At 28.7% G+C, this 18,246-nt stretch overlaps 1 protein-coding gene and 2 non-coding genes across 3 annotated transcripts in view; all 3 read right to left on the bottom strand.

Moving 5' to 3' along the window:
* Positions 1-371: 371 nt before the first annotated feature.
* Positions 372-443, bottom strand: Trnap-ugg (transfer RNA proline (anticodon UGG)). Its single transcript has one exon. It is a non-coding gene; the product is annotated as a tRNA-Pro (tRNA).
* Positions 444-1,679: 1,236 nt separating this feature from the next.
* Trnaa-ugc (transfer RNA alanine (anticodon UGC)) lies at positions 1,680-1,751 on the bottom strand. The gene has a single exon. It is a non-coding gene; the product is annotated as a tRNA-Ala (tRNA).
* Positions 1,752-6,165: 4,414 nt separating this feature from the next.
* Positions 6,166-18,246, bottom strand: part of LOC129984705 (receptor-type tyrosine-protein phosphatase F-like) — a 56,892-nt gene continuing 44,811 nt past the window's right edge. Inside the window, exons 14-18 of the mRNA XM_056094646.1 lie at positions 15,502-15,759; positions 12,489-12,640; positions 11,075-11,210; positions 9,747-9,825; positions 6,166-6,780 (exon numbers count right to left, since the gene is read on the bottom strand). Coding sequence (XP_055950621.1) covers positions 6,770-6,780; positions 9,747-9,825; positions 11,075-11,210; positions 12,489-12,640; positions 15,502-15,759 — 636 coding nt within the window. The 3' untranslated portion in view covers positions 6,166-6,769. The remainder of the gene's footprint in view (positions 6,781-9,746; positions 9,826-11,074; positions 11,211-12,488; positions 12,641-15,501; positions 15,760-18,246) is intronic.

The following is an 18,246-nucleotide window of genomic DNA, read 5'->3' as shown; positions in this document are numbered from 1 at the left end:
TAATAAATTTATAAAATGGAATCTGAATGATGTATTTCTGTTTCTTCTTTTCCTTTTATATTGGACTTTGGAAAAAAATCTTTAATTGTTGCACAGGGAATTTGTTTTTTAAACCCCGATCATTTTATTATACTACTTAAATAATGTAGTATACATACAACCGTTTATAAAAAGGACAGCTTTAATATTTACAAATATATAACTTTCATCCTTTTTACAGTTAACTTTAACTTCATACCTTTCATATATTCCATGATATTTTATGTACGTTTCAAATATAAAAATAAAGCAGATTTAGTTCGCTACTCGAAACTTATCTTATTTCCGAATATGTTCTTAGCGAAACATCCGACGAATACAAAAAGCTTATTGGGCTCGGCCAGGATTTGAACCCGGGACCTCTCGCACCCAAAGCGAGAATCATACCCCTAGACCACCGAGCCACGTTAAGACTTGCCGTGTTAAAGAACCCATTGCCAGATCGAAATGGTTGCTCTGTTTTTCTAGATTCTAAAAGCTGTTCGAATGGCACCTGTTTAAATGAACTGATATTTCAGCATCTTTTTTTATTTAAAACACTTCGTATTAATGTAATCTGGTCATATACTATCCCATTCACACGGAAAAAAACATGACATCTAACATTGCGTTGATTTACGATATAAACGTCACATTCTTTTTTTTTTTTTTCGTATATGCTGAAATGGTAGCAACATTAAATTGCCGCAGAGCATTTAATATGTGTCACTCGAGTTAAGATTATTGTATGATAAGCAACAACAGCCAAACAGTAACGAAGACCTCCAGATTATTTATTTATTTATTTTTGCATGCTTTATAAGAGCCGTGAATGCTAATTTGTTTAAACAAAACAAAATATCTTTTAAAATTTTGAATATTATTCCATTAAAATTCCTAGTTAATATCCTTTTACCCGTTTTGTTATTATTTGTTTATAATTCAAGATTCGTGTTTTAATAATTTAAAAGCCTTTTCTTATAATTAAAAAGTATTTGGGATCATGTCAAAAAAGTTTTCATTTTTTTTACGATGTTGGGCAACTTTTTTTTTTTTCTTTCTTTTTTTTTTTTGTAAGTGCGATGTTCTTACCAATTTTCTTAAAGGTAAAAACAAATTAATTTTTTTTTTAAATTTTAATTTGTACAAATCTACTATTTAAAACCGGGATTAAAATAGAAATCAATAAGAATCAATAAAAAAATACCTGATTTTGGAAGTTAATTATCTACAGAGCCCTAGATGTTTAAAACCAGCCTTAATATAATACAAAAATGTAAAAATTGTTTGAATATTTTAATGATTCATGAAATATTTACAATTTTAGAAAGATAAAATGCATTTTCAAAGATTACAAAATCAAACATAAAATGGGAGAAAAAAGTATTAAATGATCTTTGTATAATAAGTCATTTTTCAATGAAATCCGTCTTAATTTAATTAAAAAATGTCTAATAGTTTATTTAATAAATGTTGCTCAGAAGACTTCGTAGTTTACTTATTTTTTTTAAGAGATAAGTTTCCCTTTAAATAAAATTTTCACTAATTGATTCGTGATGTATAATCAGGACTCGATTTAGATCAATATGAGAAAAAAAATTTAGAAAAAAAAAAAAAAAAAAAAAAAGAGGAATTAGCTGAAATGTACTCCTTTTCCACAATGGAGGTGCGGGGGATCGAACCCCGGGCCTTTCACATGCAAAGCGAACGCTCTACCACTGAGCTACACCCCCTTGCAGTTTCTGCAGAGAAACAGGTGTAAACAAGCTTACACTGGCCTTGTTCTCGATTTCATCAAAAATGATGAAATTTGCAATTCTACTCAACGCGGTCACGTCTCGGCACGGAATTGTGTAAAATGAAAATATAAACTCATTCGTAACTATTTCAATGTGCCATCTTGGAAGGTCATTTACAATGAAGATTTTTTAACATTTGATTTTTGTACAATGGCGGATTTAGGCGCTTTGCGACTTCTGGCAATGTCCTTTATGAGGTCCTTTTATTTTCTCTTATTGATTACTTTCCATTTTGGTACATTTCTAAATCAGTACGTTTATGGTTTGTTTTAATTAGATTTTTAAAAATTTGAATATCTTTTTGAGTATATATATGTCTTTATTTATGTGTTATTTTTAGTGACAAGAAAAAGTGGCTAAAATAATAATAAAAAAAAAGAAATCTGGAAATATAATTCAGAATTATTAGTTAAAGATTTTCTTACTTTTAATAAAATTTAAAAATATTTAATTATTATGATAGATTATAATGAAACAATAAACTTCAAACAAAAATAACATTAAAAATTATTAATTTACGAAGTTTGTGAAAGGAAATATAAAAACAAATAATTAATGATATTTTAATTTATTTTATAATGGATTTCATGATTAGATTAACGCACATTTAATTTTAATACTTTTTTGTAACTTATAAAATTTGCAATTTTACAAATTTATTTGTTTGACAACTAAGCTTTAGCATTTTTAAAAATCAATCTATGTACGCTTCCCAATAAGCTTAGTGGCATAAGACATTTGCCTAACTTGCTTTCCCGGAAAGCTGCCGATGTTAAAACTTTTAGCGGTTTACGTTAAAAAAAACATTTTTAAAAAAGCGTATAAAGCTAGAAAAGTATATTTACAATGTAAACCAACAAAATAGGTCAGCCCCAAATTTTCTCATATACTTTAATAAATTTGTCGTACCAAAGAACGCCTTACATGACATTGATGTACAATAGTTACGAAATATTAGCTTTTGTCGTGAATTCAGTATTTTTACTGAATCTATTGTGTTATTTATGACCGGTATTATTTGTGTTATTATTTGGCGATTAATCCCTGGCATGCATTAATAGTTTAAAAAAATTAAATTTGTCTTTTAGATACATTTTCTCAAACGATTGAAATAAAAATTTGATATAAAATTGCACTTTTAGCCATAAAAACTCATATCAAATGTGGTACATTTTAATCATTGTGTTTTTGAACTATCGTATTTACATGTTTCTGAAAGAGCGACGGGCAGTCAACCCGTAATTTGATTTGGCTCAAAATTTGACAGGTGTGATGTTAAATCTGCGCACTGACTTTTATCTATCTATCATTCTTTATTTTGTACATATTTTTGACTTATATTCAAACAACCGGACGGACTTCCTCTGAACAGATTTTGCTCAAAATTTTATAGAAATCTACAAATTTAGTGTAACGATCGTATAACAAATTGCAAGCATCTAGCTCAAAGCGCTTTTGAGTTAACGTGGAGATTCGTCAAAATCTCGACTTCGAATAATTTTTTGCCGGTTACTAGACTTTCTCTATACTACGGATACAAAAAATTAAAAAAAAAAAATCCCCAAAAAATAAAAATAAGCTAACCAAATTATATGCATCTGATTTTTCATTTAATAAGGAAAAATTACAGATGATTTTTATATTTTTAATTACAAGTATATTTATTTTTATTTTTTCGTATATGAAATGTACAAAGAAAAAGTATTGTGATCATCAAAAAAATAAGACCTTGAGATTCTGACAAATTCCAGAATTTTCGATCTCTCTCAGTCCGGAAAACACAATTTTGGAATTACACCTTTCTGTCTATGAATCCGATAACTTATAAACAAACTGTGCCAAATATAAAACTTAAAAATAAATGACCAGGATTTTTTTTTTTTTTTTTTTTGAAGGAGCCAATCAAGGCAACGGGCGTTTTAACTGCTTGACAAAAATAAATGCACCTCTTACTTAATGTTATATTTCGACGCAATATTGGAAAAGGAAGACAGAAGCTTTTCTAACTGAATTGTCATGATGTATCTATTTTGTGCCACTTGGATACAAAACAACTGCATTAAAAGTAGAAAGAATTTAAATATTGTTCCCAAGCCATGCTAAGAAGATTTAATTGAATTTTTACTCTAGTTCTCCGTTTAAAGTTGTGCATTCATTAACTTTTATGTTAAAAAAAATTGTGATTTTTAGTGTCTTGAATTAATTTACAAGAGATATGTAACTAATTAAATTCATTAATTATTTACGATAAGCCACATTCAAAAATATTTATTATTGTATTATTTATTATTGTATATTATATTTATTATTGTTATTTTACTGAAAAAGTTTGCATGCATTTTTGTAATACGTATGCATTTTTCGATAATATTTCACATACATTTTATTAAATAGGACTCTTTTCTTGAATTATAAAAAATCTGTATCTGGAGAAAATAAACAAACACATTTTTTAAAATCATCTCCTAGTGATTAAGAGAAGAAGAAAAAAATCTGCTTTTCTGTATTACTCATATTTGCATTGCTTGTGTAGGTAAAGAACCATCTCTTTCTTATGTTGTCATTTAGCATTTTCAATGTGTAAAAGAGTCTTTAAGAAGAAGCTTTTATTAGCTTACTGAACTATAGGAAATCATTTTTTTTAAAAAATAGGAGTTAAAAAAATTGCAGAATCTTGAGCCGTTGTTGAAATACATGAGGCAAATGGGAATTTAAATCCTGTTTAAAGTCATGTTATAAATCTTAAATATTACTTTTTTGCTCGATTAGTCTCGTAATGATGAAGAGAGTTTTACAAATATTTTTTACTGATGCCAGATCAGTAATTCCGGTATTGCCGATGAACTTGGCAATCATTTGGTGACTAAAATGGTGGTTTTCGAAAGTACATTATGGTGATATCTCCAATAAGATCTGAGAGACGTTGATTCTTCTAGAAAGCTCTGTGCCCTGTTACAGAATCTATATAGAAAGGATGTGGATTTCTGTTTGAAGTGTTAATCGCAAAGTGCTGTGTTGTTTTCTATTAAAAAACTTGTTGTTTGCCAGTATATTGGTTATTTATGTAAATATTTTTTTGTGTGCTCTTCGATTACGTTGTGCTTCATGTTTTTCTATTTTTTTAGTGAAACAAAGTGTTGTTATTCTTCATCGAGTTTATAGAGATGCATAATCCACGATTTTTTGAATAACAAATAATTTTGCTATTGTTATTTTTAAATATTTGTTCCCAATATCTGTTATTTCAATCATATTATTATTTAATATTAAATATAAAATTTATTAATTGTAATTAATACTTAATTTACTAATTTAAGTAACGTGTGCTTGAATTAATTGATCTATTTCAGCTTACTTCTTAAATTTGATTTTTTACAAAACTATTTATTTAATTTCTGTATTGGAGTAAACCATTTTCTGAAAATTTTTAAATAAATATAAATATTATTTCTTTAAATTGTTTGCTTTAGTTCTATATTCTACCAATAGATGGCACCAGCAGTAAATGTAATATATGCAAAGTTAAATCACAAGCAATTAAGAACGATTTGTATGGAACAGTGCATCAACACATACGAATACCAGTAAGACCGGTTACTCTCATGAAGTGGAGCGGCGACTTCACACTTTCCAGTGAAGTCACCACTCCGATAAATTTCAGTGATATGCAATTCAGTGATACGATGATTCCAATAACCGGTCCGTTCACTTTTCAATCCGTTCACAGATTTCTCTTTTTCTGTTATGTTCGAGAGCTTCCATTGGACAGATCGTATCGATTGTTACTTTCCAGTGAAGTCACCGCTCCGGTAAATTTCAGTGATATCGTATCGATTGTTAGTTTCTATCGTGATCCAAAACCTGTAATCGAAATATCACCAGTAAGATCGTATCAAGGATTTGAATCACACCCTTCTTTGAAAAGTATTGATCACTTGTATTTATGACTTTTTGATATTGGTTATGTAATAACCACTCGTAAAATATTCGTCATCCCTATGAGTTTATCAAACTTCTTGCACCATACACTTATCGTACACTACAGATAATAATAAATTTTTATTGATAAAGGAAATTAGATATTTTCTGTCTTTTGATATTCATTGTGGTTTATCTTCTTTATAGTACTGTTTTTAGTGAAATTCGTCCATACTTCCATACTTTTGATGATCTCAACTTCACAATCGAATGGCAAATCTCATATGGAATCAAATTTTAGTTAAAATTTATCGCATTCTATAAAATATTAAATACACATTCAACACACAATACAATATTCATTAATCACATTTCGAATAAAAAATATAAATATTATACATCAGGAAAGGAATTAAAAATCAATTACAAACTTCCATCTTTAAAAATAGGAAAAAGAGTAAAATTAAATGAAGGCGTTTAGAAAGAAAATAAAAATGATAAATTTATTCATGATATGATAATTATAAGAAAACTCATTGTATGTATGCATGTATTACTACCATCACAACATGTTATTATCCATTACACAACCATAGGATATCAAAGATTTTAACAAAATGGCTTCTGACACGATGGAACATTTTCTTTAAAGTCTTTATCAAATATTTGGTTAAAATCTTCAGCAAGTAACATTTTTGAGTGTCGTTAATGAAGGTGCTTTAAATGGTGTTGAATTATTCATAACCGTCATAATTTGATGAAAAGACGAATAGACACATCTTTAGGCGCAAGTTGGGTGATTCGAAATTCAGAGATGCGATGAAATTACAGTTCCACGTCATTTATTTAACAGCGCATTCCATCACCTCTGCACTAAAAGACTATTTTTTTTTTTTTTTTTTCCTCAATCAGTTGGCTGAAAACTCTTTAATGAAATGAAGCCCGATGATGAGCAAATTCTTCCTCGTACGAAGGCTAGATCTTCTTTATAAAAAATATCATTTCTTAAATTTTCAAAGATGTCTTTATGATAGTTAAGCTACAGCTGGAAAAAGAGAAAAATAATTGCAGAAAATCATTAGAATCATTCATGAATTTAGAAAACATAGATATAACAGTTTTCTTAAGAAAACACTGAAAAATAGGGATATAGAATTAATAATTAAAATAATGACTTATAGTATTATTTGTTAATTTTTGTATAGAAAATATTCTTCTTCGTTTAATAATAACACTTAAAATAATACAAAAAATAATAGTATTGTTTTTAAGTAAATACAGTTTTACTACTAACAACTCTATATTTTTTAGAAAATAATTAATCTTACAAAACCTCCAAATGATGATACATGAGCGAAATGAATTGATTATAGAAAGTTCTGCAAGTGTGATATAGGAATTTTTCTATTTTTAAGTTTTCGCAGAAATTTTGAAAATTGTCAATAAAATTAGCAAACAAGAATATTCGCACAAAATCTCATATCAAACGAAATACATTTAACTGAATACCGAATGACTAATATTATTACGAATTTATGATATTACTTATTTGCACAGTTAATTTTATTTTAAGGAATTTTTTTTTCAAATAACGCATCGGTTACTGAATAAATGCTAGACTAATAATACACGGCCTTGGCGAATACAGAGATTGTATTGAAACTTTGGTGGCTAAAACGCAAGTTTCTGAAACTGTTGGAATTTTGGTGTATATCGATTAAGAGTGAAGATACGATATCCTTCTGGAACATTCGATATCCTGTGATGGGAGCTATAAAAGCAAAGGCGCATAAAGTCAGTAGTAATCCAGTTCAAACCAGTAGTCAAATTAATCTCTCTTTGGAGTGTTGCTCTTCAGCGAGGGCTCTCAGCGCGCTTTATGCTGTTGTGAATGTTTAATAACGATTTTCTGCTTATATGTTGTTGATTTATGTAAGTATTTTTTTTTTTTTTTTTTTTTTTTTTTTTTTTTTTTTTGAGTAGCGTATTTCCGGCTCAAAATTAGAACGAAATCTGTTAAAGGGCTGCCCATCTGTTTGTTTGTCTGTACGTTTCATGAATGTAAACGCTATAATTAAAAAATGTAACAATTTAAATAACTGAAATTTGGAATGTGATCTTGCGACTATAGTTAACGCAGTGTCAAATTTCGGTTTTAATCTGTCAGAAGAAAGACTTTCAAAAGACATGTTTGATTTTCTTCAACTTGTATATTAACCTTATGCCCAGAATTAATTTTCAAAAATCTCATCCAGATTCAGCAAAACGCTAGATTCCTGTCAAGATATTTGTAGCTATTGTTACTACTCTGGATATAATAGTTTATTCAACCAATTCACATCACCCTATAGTTGTGTCCAATCAATAAAGAAGCGTCGGTTTTCTTTACTATATTAAGAAGCGCGCAATTTTAGGGTGTGGAACTCTGAAAATAAAAACCTGCGCATTCATGACATTCATGGTTTAAAACAAAATCTACAGTTTTATGTCAGGAGGGAGAGTATGCTTTTATCAGAGAGAATGGGAGAAAGATATAAGGAAACCACTCCTGATATTTGAAATAGAAAATTCAAGGGATTTTTTTTTGTTGAAAATATATTCAGAGCTTTTGAACAAATGTTTCTAATAAATATAAGTAGTTTGTTTCACCTGCCATTAGATTTTTAAGAATTCCACTCGAAAATTATAGGCCGGGATAGCCTGGTTGATAGAGCGTTGGATTCGCATCCTTTGGGTTATGAGTTTGAACCGCCCAGCTCTCCGTGTGTGGTGGTGGCTGGCGCACGTATAAATTTGTGGTGGTCACAAAGGCCTCCATGTCGAGAGTAATACCACTGGGGGTACTGGATCAGTTCTGATCGTTCTCTGGTTCCGGTCTAAATTGCAATCTGTGGTTGAATGAATTGCATGAATGAAGTCCGCCCCGTAAAAAGGGTTGTGACGCGTGAGTAGCTAAATCGTTCTCTTGGCCCTTTGGCGCTATTGTAAAAACAAGAGACGCAAAAATTTCGGCTTAAATTTGCTGACTTAGTAAAAACAGGCTTGTCTATGACAAGCGCCCTCAGAAACAACAACAACCTCTGGAAATTTGTTTGATTCCCGAAATAGATTCAATTTTGATGCCTGACAATGTCTTCAGCAGAAAAGTACATTGCCAATAGAAAAAAAAAAAAGGTTGGAGCTCTCAGAACATATATTTCCCAAATGCATTTCTGTGTAAGCTACGTACCTCCAGGTCAACTGATAATTCGCTGCAATTTCCGGAATAGTTATTAGATAATTAGTATGAAATTTGAACGATGCTTCTCAGAGCTGACGAAACAGAAATTAACGTTTTTTATCGGCTTAGAAAATAACTGCAGTTAACGTTTAACTAATCGACTTAGAAAATAACTGCATTCCTATTTGATTAGGATGAGGAGAGCATTTACTACTCTCAGATTGCTATAGGCCATAAGCAGAGTATCATTGTAAGAAATAATTAATTTTAATAACGCTTTCAAATGAATTTATCGGAGTCTTACCAAAATTGTTCCGATTTAGTTCATAAAATATTTTATTCCTAATACGAAAATGAAAATCTTTGAATCTGTTATTATTTATGAACAACAAAAACAAAACTTCTCACCCTTTGTAAAATCCATTTGAATCTTATCAGCAGGCCCATTCGACGTTCAAATAAGTTGGAACAAAATAAATTGGAATTGTATGTGTTGTCTTTATTTTTCTTTGTAAAAAAAGTTTAGAATTTATTTTTTAAACAATTGGTATCAGAAATATTATTTTCATAAGTAAGGCTTTGAAAAATAATTATTGTTGTTTCCTAAATAAGGATTTAGCTTTCTTAAAAAATGAAAAAGACTGTGAAAATAACGAAATTCTTAAAAAATAACTCCCAATTTTCATTAAAAAAAAGCTGAAGAAAATTGATTACGAATTTCAAAATATCGCCACAACATATTTCATTTATTAAAATTAATATTCACAGTTCAAGTTAAAAAAAATACTTACTGTCATAAATATTTTCTTGTGGTTCACTTGAATCTTGGATCAATTGTTGTATGCATGAATAAATGAAAACGTATTGCTCCTAAAAATATGCATATAAACAATTATTCTAGAATATAACGGAAAACAATTTTACTAAGTACATTTATTAATTGTTTTCAAATTTATCATTTAAATGCCAATTAAATAATAATTATTAACAATTAAATAACAATTATTTTAGAACATAATGTAAAACAATTTTATTAAGTACATTTATTAATTGTTTTCAACTTTATCATTTAAACGCCAATTAAATAACGGAAAACAATTTTTTTAAGTACATTTATTAATTTTTCTCAACTTTATCATTTATTTGCCAATTAAATAACAATTATTCTAGAACATAATGGAAAACAATTTTATTAAGTACATTTATTAATTGTTTTCAACTTCATCATTTAAATGCCAATTAAATAACAATTATTCTAGAACATAATGGAAAACAATTTTATTAAGTACATTTATTAATTGTTTTCAACTTCATCATTTAAATGGCAATTAAATAACAATTATTCTAGAACATAATGGAAAACAATTTTATTAAGTACATTTATTAATTGTTTTCAACTTTGTCATTTAAATGCCAACACTTTTTGCCTCAGCCATGATACAATACGAGCAAATGACACCCGGTGTCACGGTTACATTTTTTTTTACCTCCCTTTAAATTTAACGTCTTAGACATACATATTACCTCGTTAAATTAGTCTTTATATAATATGTTATCATATCTCCACTTGCTTTAAACGGGAAGTTAATACAACTAAACAGAAGGGACCGAGCTATTATATGTGATATTGATACTATGACGCGGCATTTATCACATTCGACTGACACTATTAGCAAATGCTAAAAATCAAGAATAGTACCAAATAAATCAGAATGTGCATATATATTTTGGATGCATATGTATGCGAATCTTAATGGCTAGTTTAGAGATCATAGGCAATAAAATATCCAAAAAATTTTAGAAATCAGTACAGTATACTTGTAATTTTGAAATATTTCAAGATTTTATATTCTGTTAAAATATATAATGTACATAATAATAATCGAATATACATACTATCTATTTTGAATTACATAAAATATAATTCATTTTATTTTTCTAACTCAGAAGTGTAATCATTATTTACGAAAATAAAATAATGAAATTAGAAATTTACATATTGATGAAAGTGAGAATTCTTGAATTCAATGGTTAGATATTGTTTAGATAAACTACAGAAAAAAAAATTCATCTAAACGCCAAAAGTTTGAATTAGAAAATAGAAATTCTTCCTACAAACCATTGTATGCACCATATGTGGTCTGTAGCGTCTCATTTCGAGGACTGTATTATATATGTCGATTTCATCATTCGACTGTAAGTGTTGCATTAAGCGATCTACAGCTATAAACGTCCCAGTTCGTCCAACGCCAGCACTGGAAGTAAATGGTCAAAAATTAGAAACTACAGTGGAATCTTTGTTTAAAGAAATCTTATCGTTCCTCTTAAAGAAGTTTGTTAAGAAAATTATTCCATACTAATAAATTAATAAATATAGCTTAGGATTTAATTTATGTTTAAATGATGAATTTAAAAAATGAAATTTAAAGTATCCGACTATGTTCGGAGGGTATTCTTCAAAAAAAATATATTAATGTTTATATGATGTTTTTTATTAATATAAGAATAAAATGAAGAATAAAATTGAAATTTTGTAAGTATATATGTAGTTTTTGAGGAAAAAGCATATTTGAAGTAAATTTTAGCATTTATTTAAAAAAAACTAGGATTGTTCTAGAGAAAAAAGTGTCACAGATTTTCCTTTTTCTTTTTAGTAGTACTTGTGGAACATATCTTAGAGTATAACTGGCTATTATCTAAGAATTATATTCAAAAATAAAATATTTTTGTGTAATATATGAAATTTTCTAAGAATTTTTTTTTATTTTTTTAAAAAATAATAAATTCACTTCTAGAGCATTCAACATCAGATCAGTAGTTCATTACATTCTGCATAACATAACGAGGGTTAATTATAAATTTCATGAAGATATCTTTATTATTTTTTGAGATTTGATGAAACTGGTACAATAGAATTATGAAGAAACTCCTTCTTCAGAAAATGCAATGAAAATTGTTAAGTTCTTATAAATAAGCATTTCTTACATGTCAATGGTTTGCTATAACCTGGCTTCTAATTGTCATAGAGACAAAATAAAAATATCACTGGAAACAGAAACATACATATGTTTTGAAACCGTAAAAATAAATAAAGATATAATAAAATAATTCAAATTTTCATCCAATTTCGTGTTTCCAACCTAGTCGGATATCTGAAGTGAAAAATGAAGTAAGAACAAAAAGTTGAAAAAAGTTCACAATCATTATTCAAATTCTTTTATGAGTTTACAGCAATCCTTCGCTATCTCTGAATATTAATATATTTTATGTCCTTCCAAAAATAACGACTTACTAGAACGAAATTTGAAATATCATGCTTTCCAAGGCTTGCATTTTGAGAAAGAATTCAACTCTTATTTATTTCTTTACAGACAGTATCTTGCACTTCCTTTTGTGTCTGAGCAAACAGTTGAACTACGAGTTCTAGAAAATATAGGCAATACTAATCCACTAAGATTTTTTCTTGAATAACTTTTGCAATAGCTCCACAATTTAAACTAATATTATAACTAAAATATGTTCAGTACAATTACCTGCAGTGAACTAATATTGGGCCTGGGCGTCGATCTGAAACTTGTTCTCGAACTAATCGAATGAAATGCAGGAAATCCACAGGGTTTCTCGGAGTGCCAGAAACAGGCCAGGTAGTAAAGTGCATTTGTACAATATGTCTTTGCTGATTTTGCTGCAGTACAAAAGATAGATTGAAATAAAAGAATATGAAAAAAAAAAAAATCCTAGAGAATACTGAACAGAAAAAAAAATTACACTTGTTTAACTAAACGCAGCTAACAGGACTAAGGTTTGAAATATTCAGGCATTAATTATTAATATATCTATTTCATCAGATTAAAATTGAATGAAGCCATTGATTAAAGATGAATATCATTTTTTATATATGAAATTACTTTTGTTCGATGATAAGATTATAAAATGATTTTGAATTACTTGTGTAAAATGCATATGTAGAGAGAATAAAACTCGGCAAACGAACACACAGCAAAGACAGAGAGATAGAGACATAAAAAAAAAGATGAATGATGCTTTTAATGAATGATTTCGAAAGAAGAGAAAGAAAGACCAGGAATATTCTGTTTATATATATATATATATATATATATATATATATATATATATATATATATATATATATATATATATATATATATATATATATATATATATATATATATATTTAAAGAAAGGATTTAGAAAGAAGTGAAAGAACGATCAGGAGCATATTATATATATATATATATATATATATATAAGTGTTTTGGAATCCTGTCGGCTAAATTATATGTAAGATTATTTTTGGTTGAAGCAGAGTACAGGTTTGAAGACATAGACGAGAGGTTGTATTTTTAATTTCGTTTTATTCTCTTTCGAGTGGCAAGCAGGATTTTATACAAGAAAACGCAGCGCGGCACAAAGCAGAAGTAAGAAGAGCAAAAAAGGCCGAAACAAATGATCACTAGTCTTATATAACATTGGATTTCTAGCCATGCGCCAATGCAATACATGTGTTGACCTTGGTAAGAGAAACGAAAGTATTACTTTCATTTGATACGTAGTTCTGATGTCGCATTATTTTTACAAAGGGATTAATTAAACCGAAAGTGGAATTGGATCATGAAATAAGAGAATATTTTAGAATGAAGTTACGATGGGCTAAAATTAAGATAAAGTTTTGGAAATTAATTAGATTGAAATTAGAATTAAAATATCATATATATATATATAAAGTAAGGATTTCGGAAGAAGAAGAATGATCAGCAGCATTCTATTATAAATATATTTATAAAATAAAAGATATATATATATAATATAATATTTCTAAAGAAAAGATTTCGAAAGGCGAGAAAGAAAAATCAGGAGAATTCTTTGTTATGCATGGAAAGAGATGCGAGAAAATATTTAATTTTCTATTATTCAAGAGCTCACTTTTTCTATCGACAAAGAGATTTTTCACTGAAATCAATAATTTTAAAGTGAATTGCTTAAAATTTTAAAGAGCTTGTTCCAAGCAGTTTTAGCAATGTATCAAACCATACTATTTATCAAAATTTTGAAATTCACATGATGAACGAAGGAAAAAAATTCTGATTAATATTACAAAATAAAGCAATTAAAAAGTTTTAACAGTTGATTATTGACTTCTTAAGACTTTCTAAAAATCCATAACAGTGAGTCAAAGTAGAAAATTTTATGAAAGAATCTTCACATTTCGCATAAATAAGTACGTGCATAAAATTTCAAAGATATATATCGGTTAAAAACCATCTCCATACAATAATTAACATTTGAATAAATTTATATAATTTTTATAGCTTATAAGAGAGAATATAAATGGGACCCTTGGGGATGCTTTTTAAAAATTTAAGTGATTATAAATAAAGCAAAATATTGACATTTCAGTCAAGAGCTACCAGAAATATTTTTATATAAAACAATTTTTGCATTGTCTTAAAAAAATAATATTTTCAATAGTGTCAATTTAATTCTCATGCCTTTATTCCTTGAGCTTTGATAATTTTTCAAAATTAGCTTTACGCAATGTTTTACAATAGTTTTAATAAGGGAAATAACATGCAACAATACTTTTTATAACTGCAATGAAATATTTACACTTTCTATTATTTCTACATGTACTTAATTGGTTTATTTTCATCCTTTGTTAAAAATTAAAGACTAAAAAATCTATTTTTTTCTATATTTATTGGCAATGAAGCAATGGATTTTTTCTTACTCTTTTAATCAATTTGTTTTGCGCAATCTTTTAATAAAATGCAGCAATGGATTTTTTCTTACTCTTTTAATCAATTTGTTTTGCGCAATCTTTTAATAAAATCCTTTTAAGAAATACATTCCAGTATTATTTAAAAAGATGTTATTTAAAAGTTAATGGCAGGGTCCATTGTGAAATTATATTTGTTTTTATTTTCCTTTTTTATCAACATATTTCAGTTCATATAACAAATAATTAGACTCTTTCAATACAAGTAAAATGTGCAGTGCTATATTGATGTTTGAACCAACATTTTATTGTTCACGAAGAAAATTAAAATGAAGTCACGGCACAACTTAAAACAATGTATTATATCAAAGAACGTATAAAGAAGAGGTCGCAAGTGTGATTACTCTGTGGATTGATCGAACAGATTTTTATATTTTCCAACAATACCGCTTTTTATATTCACAGTATTGACCAATTTTAGTTCTTAACCTTTTCGCTACTAATCTGACCAAATCGGCTATGCAAATTTTATTCTGGCATTCAAACGATATGGGTGTATGAGGTAAAATGAGTTATTACCAATGATGTCCTCGCTTTACATTCCGCACCCCTCGTTTAAAACAGAAATCGACCCACCAATATAGAATTTGCATAACGGATTGTGCCGGGTTGATTGTGAAAGGGTTAATAAACTTTTTATAAGGCCATTTTCATTATTAATTAGTATTTCAAAGCCTTTTTTAATGTAAATAGATTGGAATTAAGATAAAAGATTTCATTTGATAGATAAAAAAAAAGCCCATGCTTACATACTGTACAAGAAATACTCGCATGATATGGGAAGTGAGAATTGTCTCTTGCTTCGTCTGTACTCGAATATCTCCATAAAGTTTGTTTTCTCCTGAAGCAGGCCAGTACTTTTCACAGTTCTTCACTGCTCGCTCAACACACTGCGTCAGCATGACAACGATGGGTACAGACTGCTGCCAAACGACTGTCCAGAAATCATTCACTGTATTTGGTAACGGTCCTTGCGTTGCGATGTATTCGATGATGTGGTTTTCTCCCTGTGAGATATCAGGTAATTTTCAATTTTCTTTGATATGCAAATGTTTTTGGAATCAAATGTCTATTTAAAAGAAATATTGAACGAGAAAGAAATAAAATAAAACACCTTTTATACATTTCTCATTTATATAGCGACTTTTCGCAATTCCTGTTGTTACGGATTTGCAATATTGCCTCTTTGCACAGTGGATGACTTGGTAAGGAAATGGTTTCACAAATATAGTATTGGGCTACTGAGTATTCCTCCTAGCCTTAGATATTATTTAGAGACTTTGCAGCCAAAAATAAAGGAACCCGAATATTCGAGAATCTTGGCGAAACATCCATTAGTTTTCGAGTTTCGGCGTTTATTTTAGAGCATTCTATCTCCTGTTACGGAGACTTTTAAACCTTGAAAAACTGAGTCAATAGTACTTGAGGCGAGATACCTCAGTGAATGTATAGAGTTCAAGCGAGTAATTGAACGAAATCTCTCTTTAGAATATTGATCTCCAACGAGCTCTCTCTGAGCGCTTTTTGCTGTGTTGGTCGTTTAACAATGGTTTTCTTCTTATGTGTTGCTTTTTATTGCAAATGCTGTTTTACGTATACTTCATTTGTGTTTTGTTACCTGTGCTTCATATTTTCGAGTAAAATAAAATGCTATTATTTTCTATCAAGATCGTTGGAATTTTCTTTTTAAATTCATCGGAAGAATTTTTCCATAACACTAAATCCTTTCTAATGATAAAGTGATTCGTTAATACTACGCTAAGGATTATATGTTATTCCCTATTTTCTAAAATCCGATTTTTTTCTCATGTATGAATTTTTTATTCCTATTAATGGAATTTTTTTTTTCAATTTAGGAATCAATAGAAGACAAATAATCTTATGCAAATTTAAGCGATGATGATGAAGGATGTGAGGAAGTTATTCCACCTTCTTTTAAAGATGAGATAAATGCTATTGAAAAGCGCCGAACTTATTTGGCTCCTTAATTGTTTTAGTTTGGTTTGGTTTAGTTATATTAACGTCCCGTTTTAAAGCAACACTAGGGCTATTTTGGGACGGACCGCGTAATTTTGAATCGTTTTCAGATGACGAGGACGACATCTGAGCTGGCACCCCCCTCTCCACCCCACACCACACCAGCGGGAGGCCGTTTGGTCATGACGGATTTAACGTGCAACAGACCCCCTTACACGACGGTTCTTCGGCGGAATCGGGTCACGAGCCTGAAACCCTCCGGTTCCGAAGCCGAGACCTTATCACCAGGCCACCGCGGCCCTCATTTGGCTCCTTAAAACTCTAATGAAAAAGCAAGGAATTAAATACCATTTATTATGCGGTGCTTAATGCTGACGAAAATTAAATTTGCGAGTTAAAATTGAAAATTTAATTTACAATTAATTTTTTTGTTTTAGTTGAATTTACTTACTTGCATATAAATTGTATACAGTTATATTATAAAGAAAAATATAATGAAGACTCTTAGAATTGGAACTTTACGAATTAAAGTAGATCTAACTTTTGTTTTCATTGTTATATAGTAATATGTTAATACTACACTATTCAAAAACTTTAAAATCATTACCTTTAACAGAATTTATGTCATTAAACGCAGTAAATTTTATAGTAATCATAGTGTTTATTAAAATTTCGGTTATGCATTCCGTTTTTAATTGTAAACGTTTAAGGATGTTTAAACTATGTACTATATATTTATTTAAGGAAATGCACTGAATTCGCCATTTTTCCAAAGGAAAATATTTTATATATTCAATTATACAATTAGAAACTAACATCTTCTAGATTTACGGCTTATTATTTTAAATTATACATAAAGAGAGTAGTTTATTGCACATAACTGAGCTATGTAAATGTCGTAAAAGATAGAAATAACTGGGAAAAATTGATATATCGAAAAGATTCTAAAAAAGTCAAGAAAGGAGCTGGTGACCGACTTAGAGTTGAGTGGATTGGTGTCTGGCTTTGATGTTTCTCATAGCATGTTTTGCTTAGATTATTTGTCTATGTGTATTTTATTGCAATAATATACGTGTTTGTAATAATATCTTCTTGTACTTGTTCATATGTGCACGTCTAAAATAAAAATCGTTATAAAGTTAATGACGAGTCAATTGTTTTTGCAGGAACCAATTAACTGCGTTTATTTGAAGCAAAATTTTGTTTGGGATAAATGGAAGCCGATTGCTGGTATTGAAATGAATTTGGAAATCTTCAATTAATGAAAAAAAGAAGAAATGAAGCGGTATTCTGTACAAATTATGAATTTAAACAATTATAAATGTGTAAAAATTTTTTGAATAAAACATAAAACAACTCCCTGTATACAGATAATAAAGTATCTCTGAGAAAAAAATACCTTTTCTTTTTAAATATGAAATAAGAACTTCATAAGAATATTTCGATAAATTAATTTAAATTAGTTGTTCTTGTTTAATGTAAATAAGAACAATCTTTCTTGTAAAATAAACTAAATA

This window comes from Argiope bruennichi, chromosome 9 (assembly GCF_947563725.1).
Source record: "Argiope bruennichi chromosome 9, qqArgBrue1.1, whole genome shotgun sequence".
Lineage (NCBI taxonomy): Eukaryota > Metazoa > Arthropoda > Arachnida > Araneae > Araneidae > Argiope > Argiope bruennichi.
The sequence above is the reverse complement of the archived record's forward strand: the minus strand, read 5'-3'. Positions and strand labels throughout refer to the sequence as shown.